The sequence below is a fragment of the Crotalus tigris genome, unplaced genomic scaffold, assembly GCF_016545835.1.
Source record: "Crotalus tigris isolate CLP2741 ecotype Arizona unplaced genomic scaffold, ASM1654583v1 scf7180000017937.1871474, whole genome shotgun sequence".
In the NCBI taxonomy this organism is placed as follows: Eukaryota; Metazoa; Chordata; class Lepidosauria; order Squamata; family Viperidae; genus Crotalus; species Crotalus tigris.
In genome coordinates this window covers 222919-244102 of record NW_024096729.1, presented here as the reverse complement: position 1 = coordinate 244102, position 21184 = coordinate 222919, and the positions used below count along the sequence as shown (strand labels likewise).

The 21184-nt window shown below is 43.5% G+C and overlaps 1 protein-coding gene across 4 annotated transcripts in view; it reads right to left on the bottom strand.

The window, feature by feature from the left end:
- Nucleotides 1-447: 447 nt before the first annotated feature.
- The window catches only part of PPP1R1A (protein phosphatase 1 regulatory inhibitor subunit 1A), an 81146-nt gene continuing 60409 nt past the window's right edge, over nucleotides 448-21184 (bottom strand). For 3 of the 4 annotated variants that reach the window (XM_039344732.1, XM_039344729.1, XM_039344730.1), the window contains 5 exons: nucleotides 15490-15527; nucleotides 14555-14618; nucleotides 12244-12450; nucleotides 6163-6289; nucleotides 448-2739 (listed from right to left, as the gene is read on the bottom strand). In XM_039344732.1, coding sequence (XP_039200666.1) covers nucleotides 2736-2739; nucleotides 6163-6289; nucleotides 12244-12450; nucleotides 14555-14618; nucleotides 15490-15527 — 440 coding nt within the window. In that variant the 3' untranslated portion in view covers nucleotides 448-2735. Of the gene's footprint in view, nucleotides 2740-6158; nucleotides 6290-12243; nucleotides 12451-14554; nucleotides 14619-15489; nucleotides 15528-21184 lie in introns of all 4 variants that reach the window. The other variant, XM_039344731.1, reaches the window with a different exon arrangement.

The window sequence follows — 21184 nt, the reverse complement described above, 5'->3', positions numbered from 1 at the left end:
TTTGAAATCATTCAGGAGACAGCTGCTATATGGACTTGTTGAGCTTCAAGATGGCAATAAGGAATTTTGTATTTCCAATAGCTGCATATAAAATAGGGGAATCATGAGCAGACAACTCTGGACAATGATCACTAGATAGATTCCCTCAGATGGAGCTTTCAAATGCTTTTTGTTGCACGTTTTTCATTTCTCGCAGCCCGAGTTTAGCATAAGCTTCCTCTTGGAAGTGTATGCTCTTTGTAGGGAATCTTCTGATCACAGAAGGATTTATAATCAGGGCAGAATCAGTAGTATCAATGTTTGGGACCAAGGCCCCATCTTGTAAGTCAAGAGAAAGGGTTATTAAATGTATTCTGAATGTTGATGCCGAATGACTGTGTCCATGTGGTTTTAAACATTACACAAAACACATTGGCAAAGCCAGCAATTAAGGACTCGCAAAGCAAGCAAAGATGACTCATTTAATAAAGAAGCAGGATTCACAGGTGGCGGAGTCAGGAGGCAGAGTCCAGCATTGTAGTCCAGATACGTAAAACCAATTCAGAGATACAGCAATGTAGGACTAAGGACACTCCCAAGCAGGCAGTTTGCTTGGAACTTTCACATGGTTCCTGATTGCAGCCACCTCATCATCCGGGATGGGATTATTTTGCGAACAATAATATAAGAAAAGCCCCCTCCCCAAACACCATCAACCAACTACATGTAGTCTATTTCTCATCTAGGCTATGTTCAACTAGTTCCTTTATTAAGACATGACAGCCTTGAATGTATTTCATATTGAATGGATTAGGTGGGCCTTCCGATGCTGTCAAACTTCCATTTCTAGCAGCCCAATCAAAGGGGAAGAGAGGCTGCAAAGTGTAGTTCAACATCATTGGAAGGGCTGCTGGTTTTTCACTTTTAAAAGTTTAAAACACTGGTCGTACATCTAAAACGAGAAGGGGAAAATGAGCAGCTATTGCAAACACTCCTTATCATTTTTTTTTTTTTTTTAAAAATGTATCCCAGCACTCATGATCTTGTAATACTTGCATGGCAACTCTTGGGAGGGTTTTTGCACATACGTGCAACAGAGGCCTGTAGGTGTGACAGCAGAAATGCTGGTTTGTTCTCGGAAGGCACTGCTGGATGGTACTGTTGGGTGTACCTCCACTAGAAGGGGAATGGAGAGGCTTCAGAAAGGACCACAGCTGCCCAGTTTTCCTTAACCAATAAGGAGGCAGGATTCAGCAGAATAGAACTGGAACCAAGAAATGGGCCTGAAGACAGCTAAAGGGGCCCTGCCCCACAACTCAAGAAGAGGAAATTCTCTTATTCAGGTCCAGGTTGGTAACTGGGTGTCCCACTTGAGAGTATACTGGGGCCATATTGAGAGCTTCCCAGGTGGGCTTGGCTCTTTTCAACGAAGGTTTTACACCATGCACCCCGAAGCAATGTGTCCCATCTCCAAATCCTTTGCTTCCCATTGCTTTGCTGACAGTTCCAGGAGCCAGAAGTGTATTCTGCCCACATGAACACACACATGTGGAAACTCCCAGACTCTTCTACTTATCTTCCAGCTGTTGGAGTGGCCAGATGAGGCTTTGAGGTGAGGCACAGTGCCATGACAAGAATCACGTTGTCTCTTCATTGGATCAGAGGAAAAGTGTGGTGCGAAGCACAGCTGCACAAGGTCTTGTGCTTACGAGCATGCAGTCCATCTTGTTATCACCCTAAATCTGCTATATGCATCCTTGCTGCCTTGCGATGCATGCTCGGAGGGAGCTATAAGAGGCCCCAGCATACATAAAAGTTATGCTAGAGCAGAAAGCAAATACAAGGTTCAGGAAACAGTAGACAGCTATCAAAATATCATACAGTGTAGAAAACAAGGTCTAAAGAAACCTTCCTCTGACCAGATTTTTGGTCACATAGACTGCAAACCTGGGGAGATGAAACCTCAAGCAACTTTGGAGGGCGACAGCTTTGGACAGAAAAAACTGGCCAAAGGAGTAAAATATTACTCAGTTCTATTCAACAGCAGAGGGGAGAATAGGTAAACTATATCATGTTGGCAAGGAAATCTAATGATTGTCTACGTAACAACACAAAGAGTGGCACACCAGGAGGTAGAATTCCTGTTTCTTTTTTCACACGTAACAAGAGTGGACCAAAGGCAGGGGAATGCACAGCAGGAAATTCAATCAAGGCCTCACCCTTGGAATCTACAGTAGTCTAGCTTTAGGCTTAGGCTCATTTTCCCAGCTTGTCTGCCTTCACATATGCTAGATTACTATTCTCATTACCTCTGTCCAGCGTGGCTGGGAGTGACAGAGATCACAATCCAACCAGGCAGATAATTGCCTGAAGGCCTTTATCAGCCTCACAGCTGCTGCTTGGGAGATCTAGGCCACCACTCAGGGCCGAGTGCAGAGGCTTTTCCATCTCTGATTAAAATCTGCTTAGTGCTCTAAGCCAAATCCCTACCACTGTCTGACCACAAAACCCAAAAGGGTGAAAGTGGTTTTTCACTTAAAAAAATAAGATGGGACCATTACAGATATATGACCAAGTTATTGAAATCTTTAAAAAAAACACAATTGTTTAAAAAAAGGGAAGGAAGGAAGGAAGGAAGGAAGGAAGGAAGGAAGGAAGGAAGGAAGGAAGGAAGGAAGGAAGGAAGGACTGTGTGATATTTCTCAGGTATGCATGAGCCTTGTGTCCAGCTGTAACTCTGTGCCTCCAGCAGAGAATCACCTATAGAGGAAATGACAACAAAAGAGAGAGAAAAAATTACAGACACACACTTTGCAACAAAACCATGGAAATTTACTGAAAAGGGAGGGGGCATTTTCAGGATGACACATTCCAAACCAAGCCCCATGTTGTTAGGTAGACTTCTGCTTGTTCCCTGGGTTGACTAAAAAGTATGACCAAAGTCTCCCTTGGCTTGTGCAATCTGCATAGAATCTGTTCCCCCATTGGTAGAATGCCAAACGGAAAGGATGGCTGGATGGACAGCAAACAGGTAGAAGCTCCCGCTGCTCCAACAAACAGGTATGGGGAGGAAACTCTTCTTCTGCTTGCAGCCCACCCTCTCCACTGACCCACTCTCAATAGTCAACCTTACGTGTATATAAAATTGTCAATTGCTGCCTAGAGGGATGAATCAATCCCCTTCCTCAGAGAGGAACCCATTGATTATATCTAAGGCAGACATGTCAAACACAAGGCCTGGGGGCCGGATGTGGCCCGAAAAGTGGTTTCATGTGGCCCGCGAAGCCATCCTGGAAACTGAGGGAATGGCTCCCGCTGCCTTGGGCCTGGCCCAGGCGGGCTGGGAGCCAATGTACAATTTTGTGGTGGCCATCTATGCTGAAATGCATTCAGTCTTAGCTCCAAAGGCGGTCTGGAAACAGTGAGGAACCAGCCCCTGCCGCATCGGCCCCACCCTCTGGGTTCATGCAGGGAAGGTGTCACCCTTTGTTAGGAATGAAGAAATGCACCATTGCCTGGAAGTGGCCAGCAAATGGCCCTCACCTACTTCACATATCCAGCTTGATGGGCTCTGCCCTGGTCCCACCCCTTTCTGCCAGAGACCCTCAGATCTGTCCCACTCCTGCCCAGGCCCCCACAGGCACCCTTGACACGAACGATGTAGAGCTGGCCATGCCCATCCAGTAGACCACACCCACTCCAACCATGCCCACCCAGTAGGCCGTACCCACCCTGACCACACACACCCGCCCCCCTGATGTGGCCCTCAATGAAATTGAGTTTGTCACCCCTGATCTAAGGTGTATCCAATAAGACTGCCATCTCTTGTTCCTTTCCCTCAAGGCAGGGGTCTTCAAACTCGGCCCTTTTATGACTTGTGGACTTCAACTCCCAGAATTCAGCACAGCTGGCTGAGGAATTCTGGGAGTTGAAGTCCACAAGTCATAAAAGGGCCAGGTTTGAAGACTCCTGCCTCAAGAGGTCAGAGGGTTGCCCTGAATTTCACTGGCATCTTGGAGCCAGCTTTATTGCTGTTCCCAAGGATTTGGGGAGAGTTTTATGAGATGTATGCAGCTTAGGTTGGGTATCAGGTTGGAAGGGCCCCATGAAAGGCCTCCCATGAAGCCCGCTTCTCTAACCCCCTCCCTGCATTTGAGAAATAAGCAAGTTTCAGTTCGGATTAGGCTCAGCTCTGAGCCCAGCAACAGGATGTTCTCTTTCACTGGCTTGATTGGAGCTGAACTAATCCAAGCTGAAAGGAGAATTGACTGCCACAATCATGGGTGTTCCCCAAAGGAAAGGGATGCGTCTTTTGCTGGCTGACACATAGCAAGTTCAGGATTTTATTCTTTCCAAGCTTGCAGATGTCAGTTTCCTCACCCTGCATCCAAGGAAGGCAGAAGCCCTGGTGTCTCCAGTGCTAGTTTAGAAGTAACAAGCAGGAGATAATACTGTAATTATTATGAAGAGCCAGGACTGTTTCAATTCAACTCACTGCCCACTAAGACACAATGTTGGACTTATTCAATCGCGGGGACCATTTTTGCAACTCGATTTCTGAAAATGTATCAAGAACTTATCTTGGTGGGGTTTTGCCCTATGGTCTTGACTCCTTTGTGCATGACTGAACACAATTTTGTCACACTGCTGGTTGCCCAACCTATGAAAGCATAAACTGAAGCATTATAGAGCCAGCAAAAGTTTGTTGAAGGGGAGAGTGTGAAACTGGGAGGTTGGTAGATTAACAATTTTCCAAGAAAAGTGACTGATTGCCGGGAGGGAAATATTTTCTATTTCTTTAAGCTCTGTTATATTCATTTATTGCTGTAAGATGTAGTCAGTCACTGTAAGATAAGAGAGAGGCTATCCGATCCTAACATGATTGCAATATAATTATCACTCCCCATTAGCCATCATACAGACTTTCCCTGCTGTGGGTGCCAAGGAGTCTGTCAAAACTTTTGTTCTCATGAGCATGCCAGGTTCAGAAGTTAACATCATGAATTACTGGTACTAGATTGCAAAGTGAATGGATTTTACTCCTCCACCTGAGTAAATGGGTGCTGCTATTGCTAAAGCCGGTACTATCTGGGGCAGGAAGAGGATTGATATACTAAGCAAAGAGAAATTGCTTTGTGCAAAGAATCTGTACAGCAATGAACAGTCCATCCCATCATTTTAAGATGACTTCCCTCCCCCCCAAAAATAATAATAGATGAAGACCAATTTGAATAGCTAAACATGGTAGGAGGTTGTCATTGGCTGGAATCAAAGAAAGTAGGGAGGTTTAGCTCAAAAAGAACCCGCAGGAGTCACCAAATATCTGAGAAGCCACAGTCACGAGTCGGCACTAAAAAGGTGAATTTTCTCAAAGTGGGATTTTTGTCTCTGTGTTTCTGTGGAATAAGATGCTCAGCCTATTTTCATCTCGAAAGACAAAAGGGCTGCTATTTTCAAGGATTCAAGAAACACGTTGGGAAAATAGGTAGAATAATTTTAGAAAAGACCAAATACTTTCTTTTTGGCCCATTCAATTCGGAATTAAGGCTGAATTAAGCCATTATGCATTTTGTTTTTAATTGAATGTGCTGGGTGAATCAGGGAAGATGGTCAATAACTAAACTATGGTTAGTTTTAAGATAGTAAACCACAGTTCCAGACTGAACTCTTGTTGGCTTACTACATGACACTTTGGCTTTGTGGGATATGTACATGAGAATGCTTTGTTTGTCATTCCCTGGCTTATTCCTGCTTGCTTTTGTGTCCTGTATCTCTAATCAGAGATACAAGTCAAGACTGATTGATTATTAATTATGTGATTTCATGCCATGAAGTAATTTTTGACTCTTGGCCACCACATGGATTTTCTCCATGATCAAGTCAAGAGTTAGGGATGTCCCGTTCCTCAGAGTTTGGCAAATCAACTTGCAATTATTTTGTTCATGTAGAATAGTTTGTTCAACAAAAAACCCCAAGTATAGTTTAGTGCAGGGGTAGGCAACCTTGGCTCTTTTATGACTCGTGGATTTCAACTCCCAGAATTCCTGAGCCAGCTGGCTCAGGAATTCTGGGAGTTGAAGTCCACGAGTCATAAAAGAGCCAAGGTTGCCTACTCCTAGTTTAGTAAAATGTCTGAATGTAACCACCCTCACCCACTCCACCCTGAAAGGTGGTTATACCTACTCCTTGGGCAGCTTGTCCTTTTCCACAGAGTTCTCCAGTGATATATGAATCCCTTGCTTTTCTGAGCACAAGTAAGACCTCGTTTTGTCAGAGCTCTCTGCACCGCAAGCTTCTGTGACTCTTCCCTCTGTTCAAAATAAAAAAAATTGCTCCAAAATATCCATGGGGAGATCAGCAGAAAAGGGTGGGTGGGGAGGGATTTTTCTTTCATTTGCAAGGGATCAGGAGAAGGGGAGAAACCGGAAAATGGCAATCTTGATAGATAACACGAAAGGATATAAAATTCAAAGAAGAAAAAAAACATAAGACAAGACAAAACAAGACAAGACCAGAAGGCTGTCAAGACAGGAGTTCCTGGGGAATCTCTCCAAAACTAGGTCACTAAGAAAAGAAATGCCAAATGAGATGTACTGTTAATAAGCAGGCATTGTTATGCATAACATCCTGGGTAGGTATGTATAGATGGATTCCAGAAGGCTTGTAGCTGTTGAAAGGGGATTGGGTAGACAGCAATTAAAACCTGTCACTAGTGGGCCGTGACCATCAACCCTCATCCCTAAATTGATTGAGGAGGCAGCCCTACAAGTAACTGGAAATAAACCCAAGAAATCAATCCACACCAGCTCAGAGATGCTCAGACTTTAAGCGGGATGCACTCTCTTCATTTATGTCAATGGGCCGAGGCAATTTCAGGCGTGTGCACCTTTGTGAGGCTGCCCCCTTCCCCCCAAAAAGAGCAAGGAGAAGAATCTGGGAGCATTTCAAGAGTGCAAATGCTAAGAGAACAAATCAGAAAAGCATCCTCGTGCTGCTAATTGAATCTACCGTGTAACATTATATATTAAAAGTATCTAGATCAGTGGTTCCCAACCAGGGGTGCTTGCACCCCCTGGGGGTGCGAGACCATATTCCAGGGGGTGCAAAAACTTGGGTTTTCAAAATTATAGTGTATACGCGTAATTTGTTGCCATTATTTCGAACTTTTGTAAGGGGTGCGAGAATATATCAGAAGCGTTCTAGGGGTGTGGGGTATAGAAAAGGTTGGGAGCCGCTGATCTAGATGCTGCCTTTCAGAACAAAGGTGGCTTACAACAGATAAGTCTGTATACATTAGCAGAATAATTGACTTCCCATACTCAGCAGAGAGATCAGAGTTCCAAATAATTCAGTATTACGGTTTCTTTAGGAAGAAATGCTTCAGTTGCGTAGAGCTTTCCAACTTTGAAAAGAAAGAGCAGAGAGTAAAACTGATGTTTTTTTTTTTTTAAATTAAATTGTGCGTGAAAAGAGTCACTTTTTAGAATAAAGTTTTTGATCTGAGCTTTGTTTCTTTCTTTGTAGATATGTATAGTACTAGTATACTAGTAGTACTGGTGGTGATAATTATATTTCAGCCTAAGCATTTATACCCTCATTTGTGCGTCTTTCCGCCTATCAGCTGCAGAGCTGCAATTTATAAAGGACCTCTCTGTTCCTTCCTAGTTTACCAAATCCTTGGGTGGGGAAAAGAAACAGAGGGAAGAGTTGGGGGAGGAATTCAAGCTAAATGTTCTTTAAGTATACCTGCTTTGGGGATGACTTTGCATTTTTGCTGGCTGCAAATACCAGTGAGAGAGTTTTTATGCTTGTATCAGGACTCCTGTGCCAAAGTAGCAACGGTGCCAATCAGTTTGGGGAAAGAAAACAAAAAACTAAGACATGTTTCTGTAAGCAAGAACATAAATGGCTGCAGCTTGTATTTTTATACCATTAATAGTATTTGAGAAATACTATTGAGGACCTTCCCATTTTGTGCCTCTCTTGCGCCTGTGCCAGTGCAACAGAAAATCTTGCTAAGAGTACGTAAGCTGTAAAATTGCTTGCCTTCTTTCCGTCTGGGCTCCTTGTTCTACGAGCTGTTTTTTTAATTAGCCCTTTTCTTAAAACTACTTCTCCTTAGGTACTGCTGCAGGTGTCGCTTTTCCCTGACAGTTCTCTGGGATTAGCAGTGGGACCTGAAGAACAAGTGAGAGCTCTTCAGGACCCCTCATCAGCCCTGCCCATCATCTTCCTCCCAATCCAACTTGTATCTATGTCCTTGGTGCTCTCTGAGCTTGCTTGCTGAGCACTGATGACATTACTTAGTTAGGGTAATGAAATGTCTGCAAGAAAACAAGCAAGCTCAGAGAACACCAAGGACCCCTCATTTCAACCCTGAGCTACAAATATTCTCCTTCATTGGTATTTATGCCAATCAGTGTTGGAAGAGAGAATATGCCAGGTTAGACTTGCAGGAGAATCCTCACAAACATTCTAGTCTCAGAAGGGGGAAGTCCACCTATGGATGCCCCCATATGAGTGAAACTACTTTGAAGGAAAATTGTCGTGATTTGTTTTGGGAAAGCCATGCAGCTTGCTTTCTGTTTGTGAAAATTTGGGATAGGAGCTGTAGATGAAAGGATGATGTATAAAGCTTGGAGCTCTGAATAAAAAAGAGTGCACTGATCTGGATCAGAGGAACGAGTAATGGACAATAGACCTAGAAGCTATGGGAAAGCTGGACTAGGAGGGTTTTTTTAAAAAAACCATGCTAAGAGGGAGAGGAAAAGTAAGAAAGGTAGTGATAGACAAGGTGCAACTATTAAGGTATCTGCAGTAAATCTCTCCACTTATTTCCTGGAGTTGCTCTGCAAGCAACACCATAAGGCACAAATGCCAGTCTTTTTATTTTTAGCTGAATGGCAACATCTCTGAATTTCTTTCATTCTATTGCAAAAAAGCAATGTGCTAATCTTTATAGGAGACTTTATTTTTGTGTTTTCTTTTACTGTATGCAGCCAACAGTTTCTGATTGTGTTCTGCAGAGCCAGCCCAATTTTTTTCCTGCTTCAAGCAAATCAACATTTTACACTCTCTGCCTTATGTGTCATAGCCTAACTGCAGAATGCTATCCCATTAAATTATAAGAATCAACATGATTACTACTTTCTTATTTGCATTTGTGACCTTATAATGGATTTGTACAGATTGTGCTGCAGGCTTTTTAATCTAGATTAAATCTTTCTGCTTCATTTTTTGGCAACCATCATTCATATCAATTAGATTTCCCATGTTGCTCATTCATCCACATGGCAGTGTAAAAAAAAATCAATCTTTCCTACCATTCCTTAAAGTCTCTTCATTTGCAATTCAGTCATCCAGAATTTGTTGAGTTCTAAATTAAAATGGTCTGCCTAAGCCTTTGAAGAGAGCCAGCTTAGTGTAGCGGTTAAGGCACCAGGCTAGAAACCGAAAGACTGTAAGTTCTAGTCCTGCCTTAGACATGAAGCCAGCTGGGTGACCTTGGGCCAGTCACTCCCTCTCAGCCCTGGAAAGCAGGCAAGGGCAAACGAAGTTTGAAAAACCTGGTGAGAAAACTGCAGAGACCTGTCCAGGCACTGACCAGGAGTCAAGACTAATTCAAAGGGACATTTAAAAAAAAAGTTTTCGATTTATCTGGAAGTGCAGAGGCAAGACGCATAGACTACAGGAAAAATGCATTTGCCTCAGTATGCACAGCAACCTACTCACCCACCTACTCATCCATTGTAATGACATTGCATCAATCTGGTGTGATCAAAATGCTGGATGGATCCAGACTCAAATGCCCACTTAGTCATGAATCCCATTTAATGACTAATCCACCTCACAGGGTCATTTTTGACAATAAAACTGAATGGGAAGGAAGTGCCATATATATTTCCTGGAGAAAATGAGAACACAAATGCAAGCCCTAATGAATGAATGAATAAAATAAACATACTCTCTCCTTTTCTCATGCACATACTGCTCTTCAGTGCTGAAAATCCATTTAATCATTTCAAAAAGTCAAATGATCACACACCCCGATCAATTCTTTTTGTTTGAGTGGGTGCAATTCTATATATGAATTGTGGGTGACTGAAAGAAATACAGTGGCGCCTAATTACATCCTGTGAAATGCAAGAAAGTATTGAGTGTCTGCAAACTGCTGACTTTCCGCCAATGATGTGCTTTCTTCAAAGATGTGGGTCTCTTACAAGATGCATGAATAGCTGGGGCATAGACACCCCTAGGTTACCGATGCACCAGAAAGTTACTTAGCCTGCCTCTATGACTGGATAAGCCCAGACTGTATTCTTTCAGTGACTCATATTTCTCCCTGAACTTCAACTTCTTTCCCCTTTGAAAGGTCAAAGGATGTGCTGCTCTGGTGGTGCAGTGGCTAAAGTGCAGTATTGCAGGCAAACTCTGCCCATAGTCTGGAGTTTGATCCTGATGGAGCTCAAGGTTGGCTCAGCCTTCCATCCTTCAAAGGTTGATACAAAGAGGACCCAGATTGTTGGAGACAATATGCAAATAATGCTTACATTGTAAACCACCCAAAGCACTGTGGGTTGGTATATAAATCTAGAAGCTATTGGTATGCTATTGCTATTGCTGCTGCTATGATTGTTTGATGCTCATCATCCAGGGACACCACATCATAAAGCAATCCCATGCTGTGAGAATTTGGTAAGGGATTCCAGGCTGATTTTTTAAAAAAAATTCTTAATGCATTATTTATTGGGATAGCAATGGATCAAAATCTTCCCCTCTTGGGGGCAAACACCTGGGGCGATGGATAAGCTTAGAATAGCTTGAATTTACCCACAAATGTATAGCCAAAAACAACCTAGTTATTGCATTAGCCTTTGGCCAGTAGCGGCTGCTGTTTCCCTGACTTATTAAGCAAAAATAGCAGGATTTTGTGCTCTGCCACCTGCAGAGTTGATCAAAGGAATCTGCAGCAACACTTTTAACATGCATCTTGATGAAACACTGGCTTATATTGGTGATGGAGAACTTGTGGCTCTCCCAGGCTGCTAAGCTACAATGCGCAGCAACAACACCTGCCTGGACATTAGGGAAAGAAGCCAGAAGATCAAGTTGGAACCCACAAATCCTTATTGTAGAATTGTGTCAATATGGAGAGCTAAGTTCACATTTCTTGAATGACAGAGTTGGATTCTACAGGAAGGAAAGACCTATTTCTCAGCTGTTCCTCTTCAATTTGAGGGGAGAAAGGACATATAATAATTTAGGTCACCACTGGAAATTGAAGAAATCTGAATACTGCGGCCTCCTAGAATGAGTTTGGGACAGATCAATTATTTTCTGGGCCTGCGCTAACTTGCCATGTATATAATGGTTCTAGTGTGTCCTGCCTTGGATTGGCAATTTTTAAAAATGTGCATAAAATCTCTATTTAGACACACAAATATGCACCATATACAAGCACAGTCACGTACATATGCATTTAAAAATCTAGCACAGCTTTCATTTCCTTTGAAATAGGTACAGCTTTGAAGAGCATTTTCTCCTTTGAGTCAAAATGGGCAGGACAATATTCAAAAAAGTGCAAATTCTGAAGAATGTGTTTGGTCTAATGTGTGCGTCAGCCTGGGTGGCACGGATTAGGGCATGAAATTAGCCCAGATCAAATCCTGCTCTGCATTCTTATTGTCCCGTTGGTGTTGCTGAGTCCATTTTTTTTTGTTACTGCTCTCAATCATGATCCTTTGTTTCTGGGGGGGGAAAAAAATCAAAGCTTGAACTTGGGATCCTGATCCTCCCTCCCCAGAGCTGATGGCTTGGGGAGGGCCTTATAAGGTTAGGATATTAATGAAAAGAGAATGTATTGGATAAAGAAATATATATATATATATTCCAAAAGCAGCATGTTTCAGGGACTGTTTTATTAAGTATTTTCCTGTTCCATGGAAAATGAACTTCCGTCATGAAAGAAAGATGAATTTAAGGGAATCTTTTTCTACATTTTGGTAGAAGTAGAGAATCTGTGGCTCTCAGATGTCTCCACACAGGCCAGGCCTGTTAGGAACTGTGATCCAGTAAGATCTGGAGAGCTTCAGGTTCCTGATTAGGTTTGGACTATCATTTTCTTTGAAGAAAGCACACATGTGGTCAGGTGGGGGGTCAAGTCTTGAAGCAATCTAGACAGGCTTCCTTCTTCATTGGAAGTGGGTACAAGTGAGATGCTCCAAGGAAGCCTGGCTTGCCCTACACTGATAGGATCATACTCACGTTCTTCAAGGCCAGAGTATGGTTCTTCCTGGGACTCCAGCTGGATGTGGGCTTGGGCCAAAGGGCAACTCTCGGGACTGTGGGCAGGTTCCGTGCTGGCATGAGGGCAGCAACTTGGACTGTGTGACTCCTGTGCCTCAGCGCCGTCTTCTTCTTCTTCATCTCCCTGCTGCTTGCAAAGATGGTGTTCAACCATCAGCTGGAGCTCTGAAAAGTAGGGATGGGCAGAACTCATGAAAACTGTGATCTTGGGATGAACTGATTCTTATGGAAATGTTTCCCTTTTTAAAGTCTCTGCTGGAAACAGCAAGTTGTTCTCATGCATTAAGGAACATGTCTCCTGGTTAGTCTTACACAGTTTAAGCGGCCTGCAGTTTTAACAGAATAACAGAGTTGAAAGGCACCTTGGAAATCTTCTAGTCCAACCCGCCGTTCGAGCAGGAAACCTTATACCATTTCAAATAAATGTTTGTCCAACCTCTTCTTAGAAACGTCCAGTGTTGGAGCACCCACAACTTCTAGAGCAGCGGTTCTCAACCTGTGGGTTAGGACCCCATTTGGGGTCGAACGACCATTTCACGGGGGTCGCCAAACAACGCAGTCTGCCATTTTTTCCCCCTTTTCCTTAGCTGTGCTACTCCCTTTTATTCTATTGGCTTTTGAAAGCCAATAGAATAGACTCTCTTGAATAGAGTCTAATTCTATTGGCTTTCAAAAGCCAATAGGAATTGTCCAGGCTGTCTCTGCCCTGCTGAGCCGGCCAAAAGTCCCATTCTGCTATGCTTCGGCCGGTGCAGGGGGCGGCACCACACATGCGCAGCGCTCCCGGGCAGGGAAAGTCCTCGACTTACGACCGGTTGGGAGTCGCAGTATTAAAAAGGTTGAGAACCACTGTTCTAGAGGCAAACAATTCCACTGATTAATTGTTCCCGCTGTCAGGAAGTTTCTCCTTAGTTCTAGGTTGCTTCTCTCCTTGATTAGTTTCCATCCATTGCTTTTTGTTCTGCTTTCAGACCCTTTGGAGAATTGATTGATCCCCCTTCTTTGTGGCAGTCACTTAGATATTGGGATATGTGAACTTTGGCTTCACAAATACTTTTAATGGCCAGAGAATTTGGGAAATTGGGCCACACTTGTGGTAAACCGGTTTCCGAAGACAATGATGTGGAAACCACTATAGGTGGAATGCATCACTAGGAGAGGATTATTTTATTGTAAGAAACTCTTTGCTCCTCTCCAGAGTCCTATTACCTAGGCTTCGGACTAATAATATCCCTAATAGGCATTCACTAGTTGACCTTGAAACTTGAAGGTCAATGGTAATTCTTGTATCTATTTCCTGGACTGTGAAATTTCCCCTTTTCTTGAATTCACATGTTCTAATTTAGAAACTTCTGATAGGTTTTTAATGCTGATCTCTGCGCTCCTCTGCAGTGGCTGCTGCAGTCCCATCCCAGCCTGACAGTGGCATCCTGCATTATGTGAGGCACTGCAACACTTTAGAGGCAAAGACCAAGGTTGGTAATTGGAGAGAATACAGAGGACCAATACAAAGAGATAAAATGCTTTAATGCAAAATTAATGAAAAATGATCCTGGCAGGGATTAGGCAGGATGTATGAAAAGCTACAGGGAGGTGGGGGGAGAGGCAACAGGGGTGGGAGTGGGGAAGAGGAGGAGGAAAGAACTTAGAAACCATGGAAAGGCTAAAGGAATCTTAGCACTGACTGACAAGTTCTGAATACTGCAACCTAATGGGGATTATATTATACACAAGGTGGTGACATTTATCCAGAAAGAAATCTTATGCTCTTTTAATGAGTATCACAGGATGCAATGTCTGCTATAGCACACATAGCAAGAAAGAAGATAGGTATATTCTTCCAAAAACCCACAACCAGCCTGTGGGACCTTCCATTTTAGCAACAAGATATTATTTCAAGCTCTATTCTACAGAGAGAGCTGGCAAGCATTTGACTGACTACTCACCTCACCATCACTTCATGTTTGGAGAACAGGATAAGGGATTGGGATGAGGTCAGATTGTGATTTGGGCACACAAGAAAGCTGAGTGTGTCTCATTTACAGTGGGAAGAAAACCCAAAGTGCATCACCTTGTGGGACAAACTTTCCAAACTTACCCCCCCCCTCCCTTTCATCTCAAGAGGGGCAAAGAAACTGCTGGATCTAACAGTGAGCCCTTCTGAGGGTTAGAAAGCAGCCAACTACATTGCTGGCTGCTTCCTAGGCATTGTAGTTGCCACGATGGATTCCATCCTTCAATACAGCCACATGGCTTCTAGACCAGTTACCTTTCATGGTGGGAGTAGTGCGAGAGACTTTCTTCCTCTGCCTTGGGGACATTGACAATCCTGGCTGCAAAGAGAAGAAAGAGAAAGAAAGTCTTAAGAGATTTAAAATGCTGAAATTCGGGTGCAATGTATAATCTTCTAGCTATATGCTGCTCTTGCTACTTACAGAATGAAACAAGAATAAATCAAGAAAGTCCTTGAAGATCTGGAATTCCAGCTTCTTCTTTGTGATGGACACATTATCATCTGGTGCATAGAAGGCTACCATTTTCTGGGCTCATGTTTTTGGTTTGACAAACTAGGTAGAACCAGCCCAAGCCTCTTCGCTTGCCTTCTCTTTTTTTTTCAAATTTATGACCTGCAGAGGTCTATAATTCTCCCCATTCCCATGGAGCAATGGGGGAAAACATAGGGTGAAGAACATAAAGTTTTTGTCTGGTTTGGCCTCCCATACCTTCAGAATCAGAAATGCAGATCATCGCAGAAATACAATTGAGGCTCCAAGATCAGGGCTGGGAGAATCTAGACAACCACAAGAGGGCAACAAAGAGCTAGATTTCTTGTACTTCTTTGCTGCCAGCTAGTGTTTATCTGGAGACTTCAAGTAGCCCTAAAACTACTTGATGGAAACTTTTTCCATTATTAAAGTTTATTAATTAGAGCAACGACAGTAAAACTCATCCCAGTCTAATGAAGGCTCTGTGTATGGCATTCTAGGAACTAGTTCATGCTTTGGTCTTCCTGGCATTCTGAAATTTCTTCTTTCACTTTCAGTTCTTAGTAAGCATTTTTTTATGGGAAGTGTATACGTTCATACACGAACTCTGTTCCCCCATCATCATCCCAAAAGACTTTCGTGTATCACAATATTATTCTGCTAAATGCATAAATTGACTCCGTTGTTCAAGTCTGAGAACAGCAGAGGTGTTATATACCTTTAGAAGCGGGTTGGGGATCCGGTCTTCATCAATTTCTAGGGGGAAAAAATAGGGACCGAGAAAGAAGAGACAGGAAAAACAATAAGTCAAAACCAATAAGGTAAAGCCAACACACCAAATCCTAGAACTCTGGGTTATTTTTGCAATGGAAATACCTTTTCACTGTCTCCCTGAATTTATTTATCACAATTTCTTGGTTTCTAGACCGATGTGCAGCGCACTTGTTGTAATAGTACAGACAGAGGCTGTTCCCATGTGTGTCTCAAGGAGTGCCTGAGATGGCTAACTCCAACTACTGCACTTCCCTTCGTGTATCTCTCTGCATTACCTGGTGCACTTCAATGTGTGCTGGACCACCCATCCCACTGATTATCATTAAGCAACATTGCTAAGATTCAGTCTTGCTGGAGAGTTTGCTGATTAACTTAGGTAGCTGTATTTTTTTTGTAGTTTTCATATATTTCTATTATTATTAGGGTTGGTTATCCAGTCTGCCAGATGTTTAGACTGGATTTGGCATTTTTGTCACCTACTGAGTCTGTCTTATTAGTTCTTTCCGCGCAATTGTTATGATAAATAAGAAAATGAAGATAAGTGTAAAATACCATGGGGGAAAAACACCTCTGGAATGGTGCAAGGGTAAAGGGTAAAGCTATGCTATATCCTGAATCTGGCTACAGTAAGCAAGAATGGTCAATCTGCAGTCTCAAGGCCACCACCCGCCAAAGACTGTTTCTATAGCCCAGTGATGGTGAACCTTTTAGAGACCGAGTGCCCCAAAACTAGCCCTGCCCTGCTCCCCCACCTGCCCCTGCTCCGCCCTTGTCCTGCCTGCTTTGCCCCGCCTACCACTCCACCCACCTGCAGGGCCACTCACTGCCTCCATGGCCCGCCGATCGTCCAGGTGGCCCAGCAGTGCCATGGCAGCCATGCCTTCTGCCCGTGCCCTGAAGCATCTACTGCGCATGATGGGGCGCAAGGGTGGAGTCTTGTCCCCGCTGCCTGGCTGCCATGTCCTTGGCTGCGCTACTCCACGTGGTCCACGCTTTGGGGCGACTCTCCTCCAGGGGGCTACTGGTGAGGAGGGAGCCGCAGGTGAAGGCAGGGCTGGGGCAATGGCATGTGTGCCCACAGAGAGAGCTCTGAGTGCCGCCTCTGGCACGTGTGCCATAGATTCGCCACCATTGCTATAGCCTGTAAGGCTCCTCCGGACCAGGACAGCTGAAAACTGATGGCTGTCCTTCCTGCCACTTGGAGACAGATGTCAGCTGTTCTGTAATCCCTAAAATAGGCACCCACCACCTTTAAGACAATTCCAAGAATCTTCCCCTAACCCTAGCCTTGTCTATATATTTGATGTCGTTCCTCTTTGCAGCCCTCTGCCACCTTGAAATGTCAGCTGTGGCTGTTTCCCACCCCAACTTAGCAATAACAAAATAACCCTATAATCTTGATGTTTGCCCCATCGCAGTCGACTGTAGCCCAAAAGCTAGAGTAAGACTAACAGGTTTTTCAAATGCTTCAAGTATTAAAACCGGACAAAACTTCATTCTGGCCCACTGATGAGTGGCTTCTCCTATCCACCTGCTCAATTGCAGCCTGTGATCCTTTTCCCAGGGATCGCAAAGGTGGCTTGGCTCACAAAGGGCTGGATAGGACAGCAGGTGTAGAGTTGCACATTCAGCCAGCTCTGGTCAGATGCTGCCTGGAAAAACACCTGAGGTTTTTTCCACAATCTTGCCGCTTAAGCACCAGCCCCTGCAATTTGCTGAATCCCTGCCGGGAGCCTGTGATTTTATTTGTCAAAGTGCCTGTTGTGCTCAATTACGCTGTACTTTGAGATTTTTAGGATGACTTATGCTGACTGTGGAATAGCTTTACTGGCAGCACCTCCATGTTTGAGTCATTTATTACATTATGATAGAGTTTTATTATTGCTTTATTAGTTGTCAGCTCTGTTATGGGTAGAGTTGCCAACTGGTCCTACAGAAATTGAGCATGTGAAGCTTTCCATGGCGATAAAGCCTTTTTATTGCCAGTAGAACAAAATAGCAGTTTGAGGTACAGCAGTAAAGATCCTTGGCTAAATTGTTAGCTCTTCCCAGAAGGAGACCTCAGGAACAATTGTGTAATCCAGTTTCTGCAGGTAGCTGAACGCTGTGGGGTGTTTTTTTTTTTTTTAACTAGCCAATCACCCTTTCCCTCCCCTCTTTTTACAACCAAGCTGGTTGTTTCATCCAGCATGGCAGAGGAACTGGAAGTATAGCAGAATGTTACCTCAGAAGACAAATGAGCACTGAGTGAAGTTGAGGGGGGTAAAAGGAGAGGCATTCTCAAAGGTTAAGAGGGGACGGGAACAAATCAAGTTATTTATTATTTGTTTGATTTACAGCCTGCCTTTCTTCCAAGAGTGACATATAAATCTCTACTCCCATTTTGCCTCTTAACAACAACCCTGTAAGGGAGGCTGAGTGGAACAAAACTGACTTGCCTAAAGTTGTCCCCTGGCAGAGGATGGACTTGAACCAGGATCTCTCAAGCCTGAGGTCAGCACTTGAGAATCACTACAACAGTCTGCTTCTCTTTACAGGTAGTCCTGGAGCACACTGGCTCTTGTGGTGAGGATGCTGGGTTGGAGGTTAGCGTTCGAGAGCCATGTGCTGCCATGGGGTGGGGTGAGCTTCTGCTACAGCTCCTGCTGGGGACATGAAAGGAGAACCCCAATTGGGTGTCCCCTGGGAAGTAGTGATGTCACCGGCTAATTCTTTCGATCCGGAAGCATCTCAGGACTTCTGATGTGAGTGTGATACAATACAAGTAGTCCTAAAGTTATGACCTGCATCTGTCACGATTAGTGGCAGTTGTTAAGTGGGGCACCGTGTGATTGGACTGGATTTTATAACTTTTTGCAGTGGTCATAAATATTCACTCTGAGGTGGTTTTTGCCAGAAACTCGAAGCGCTGACAAAATGGTCCTAAGTCATGGCCGTGTGATGTGGGGTGTTGCAGGATAGCTGTAAATGTGGGCTGGTTGCCAAGCACCCAAAATGCAATCAGGTGACTGTGGGTGGGGGGTGGATGTTGGATCTTCAAAAGTGGGTCATAAATAGCTTTTGCGAGGGGGGTTGTCTGTCATAATGTTGAATGGTTGCTAATGACCCGATTCATGGCCGAGAGATTATTTGAAATTTCAAAACCTATCCAGAAAAAAAATGGGCGTTTCCAAGGCCCTTCCTCCATGGGGACTGCTCTGGTCTGGCACCATGCCTCAGCATTAAAACCCTGCTGGCCTCAGGCAGCCAAACTAACCATTGTTCAAATTGGCAGCTGAACTAAAGCTAAGTGGGTCTTGGAGGTGGATCAGGCGATAATTGGCAGGATGTCTGGCCAATCTCCACCTCCCAACTGTGATATCCTTGGAGCTCCACGGTCTCCTAGCTTCTACCAGGCTCTTTGCGAGCAGACCGGCTTTTTTCTTTTCTTTTTTCCCTCACTGCAAGACCAAATGTGGGGGTGAGGCAAGGATAGGGGTTTCACACTTGGAGAGTAACCTTTTCACTTCTCTCTTTTGAGAAGCTGGAGGAAGTGCTGATTAACTCAGGAATCATTCTCCAACTTTGCCAGAACAGAAGGGAGGACATTTGTGTTGATGTGGAAATGGGTTCTGGAAGTTTCAAGGAGGGAGCTGGTGGCTAGGCAGAAGTGCTCCAAATTGTGAAAAAGAAACAGAGGTTAATGTTTACCAGAACTCACCAAAGTTTAAATGTCCAGGTTTAAATCCCAGGGTTCAATAATCCTTATAGACAAGCAACAGATATTTTTGAAACTTTCTCATGTCCATGCAACTGAATGAATCTGATCTGGGCAGTCCAAACCTGGATGACCATCCTACTACAGCAGGGGGTTATTGTCTGTATCTCTTTGTGATTATCTGGTGGTCTTTGCAGTCCAGATCTGGAAACCCCAGCCTGGACCAAGTTCTCAAGACATTGGAGAAAAATTAAGCCTCTTGTATTAGAGTTAGTTTGACAGTTAGTAGGAGTTTGCATAATTCCCTCTCCCACATTTTATAATCAGGTTTCCATTTGAGCAGGCAACCCCTGACCCCTTGGATCATCGCTTCAGAGATATTCCCTTATTTAAACAGAGGAACAGATTAACCACCATTGGTTTTTTAAAAAAGCAGTGAGAGCAGGAGCGATCTCCTGCCAATTTCCCTATTGATTTCACTTGTGGGAAGTTGGCAGGGAGCTTTGAAAATTATGATCATGTGATGCTGCTAAAAAAAGGCAGGGTAGCAGGGTGGCATTGCAGTGGCCACAACTTTGCCAATGCAACTGGTCTAAAGATTCTTGAAATTTCAATCTTGTGGGATTAATGGTTTTTGGACACGTTTGTTCAGTTAGCGTTTTTGAGGTACCTGGATTCAAAACTTGTCACCTTCACTCACTTGAAGGTTACTAAGAGACAGAGAGTTCCAGTAGTATATAAAGAATATACAGCAGTCCTCTTTCTTTTGTTGCATTATTCATTTGTTTCTAAAAAAAAAAAAATGCTCTTTTTTTTTCTTCTTTTGTTTTTTTTCCCAAACCACTGCAGGAAGAAGCAGAGTTACTTGATAAACTAGGCAGCTACCATTTTATTTACCCAGAATACTTGAAAACAGACATTATCTAACTGCAGCTGCCACAGAATAGTATCTCTCCTGGGAAAGATTGTTATAATTTATAATTGTGCTCCCAGTTAAATAATGTAAAATAGCCTGAAATTATAGGAACTTCAGAGGCATCTGCAGTGATCTCTCTCTCTCTCTCTGTCTCTCCCTCCCTCTCTCTGTCTCTCTCTCTCTCTCTCTCTGTGTGTGTTTGTGTGTGTGTCTGAGAAAGAGAGAGGGGAGGGGTGTCAAAAAGTTTCTGACTGTATAATCAAAATCCCACCTGTTTTTATGTGAATGTCTTTGATCTTATGTGCTTTGTGCATGGACTCAGAAAATGGGTAGAACTTTTAAGTTTGCAATCATGTTCCCTAAAATGATTTTGACACCCCCCCCTGCGAATACCCTGAAGGACATTGAAGGAGTTATAGGTACATAAAATAATGGTTGCTGAAAAGATTTCTATAACTGTCCATATATTTATTTGCTACATCAACAGCAAAAAATGACTATATTTCATATCCCAACAAACTCTCTTAAACCTCAGTATTAAGATGAATACCATACTTGTACAGTGAGAAGGACACAGCTTCTGAAAGCTATTTCACTCGTCCTTGGTGATTTCAATTTGTACAGACAACTTGACTGATTATGAATCACCATGATGTCATCATGTTAACATCATGAGCTGATATACAGACCCCTGATATGACTTTTCCCTGGAAAAGGATGACCCAGGTTATTTTCTTTTTTTCTTAAAAAAAATGGAGCCAAAGAAGCAGACCAAGGTCCAAACAATATCTGAAATGCCTTAAAACAAAAATGGACTTTTGTTTAAAGGGATGGTGGTATGGTTGCGTGTGAGAAGTGTTTCTCCTAAAAAGTCTTCCTTCTGCTCCAAAAAGCTAAAAAGCAAGTACTGAAACACAACCTGACATATTCTACACTCTCTAAAAGGTACATAATTTGGAGCATCTCTGTCACCCAGGAAACATACCAGGATGTTACCATGGGAACTAGAATTTTGCTGGACTGCCA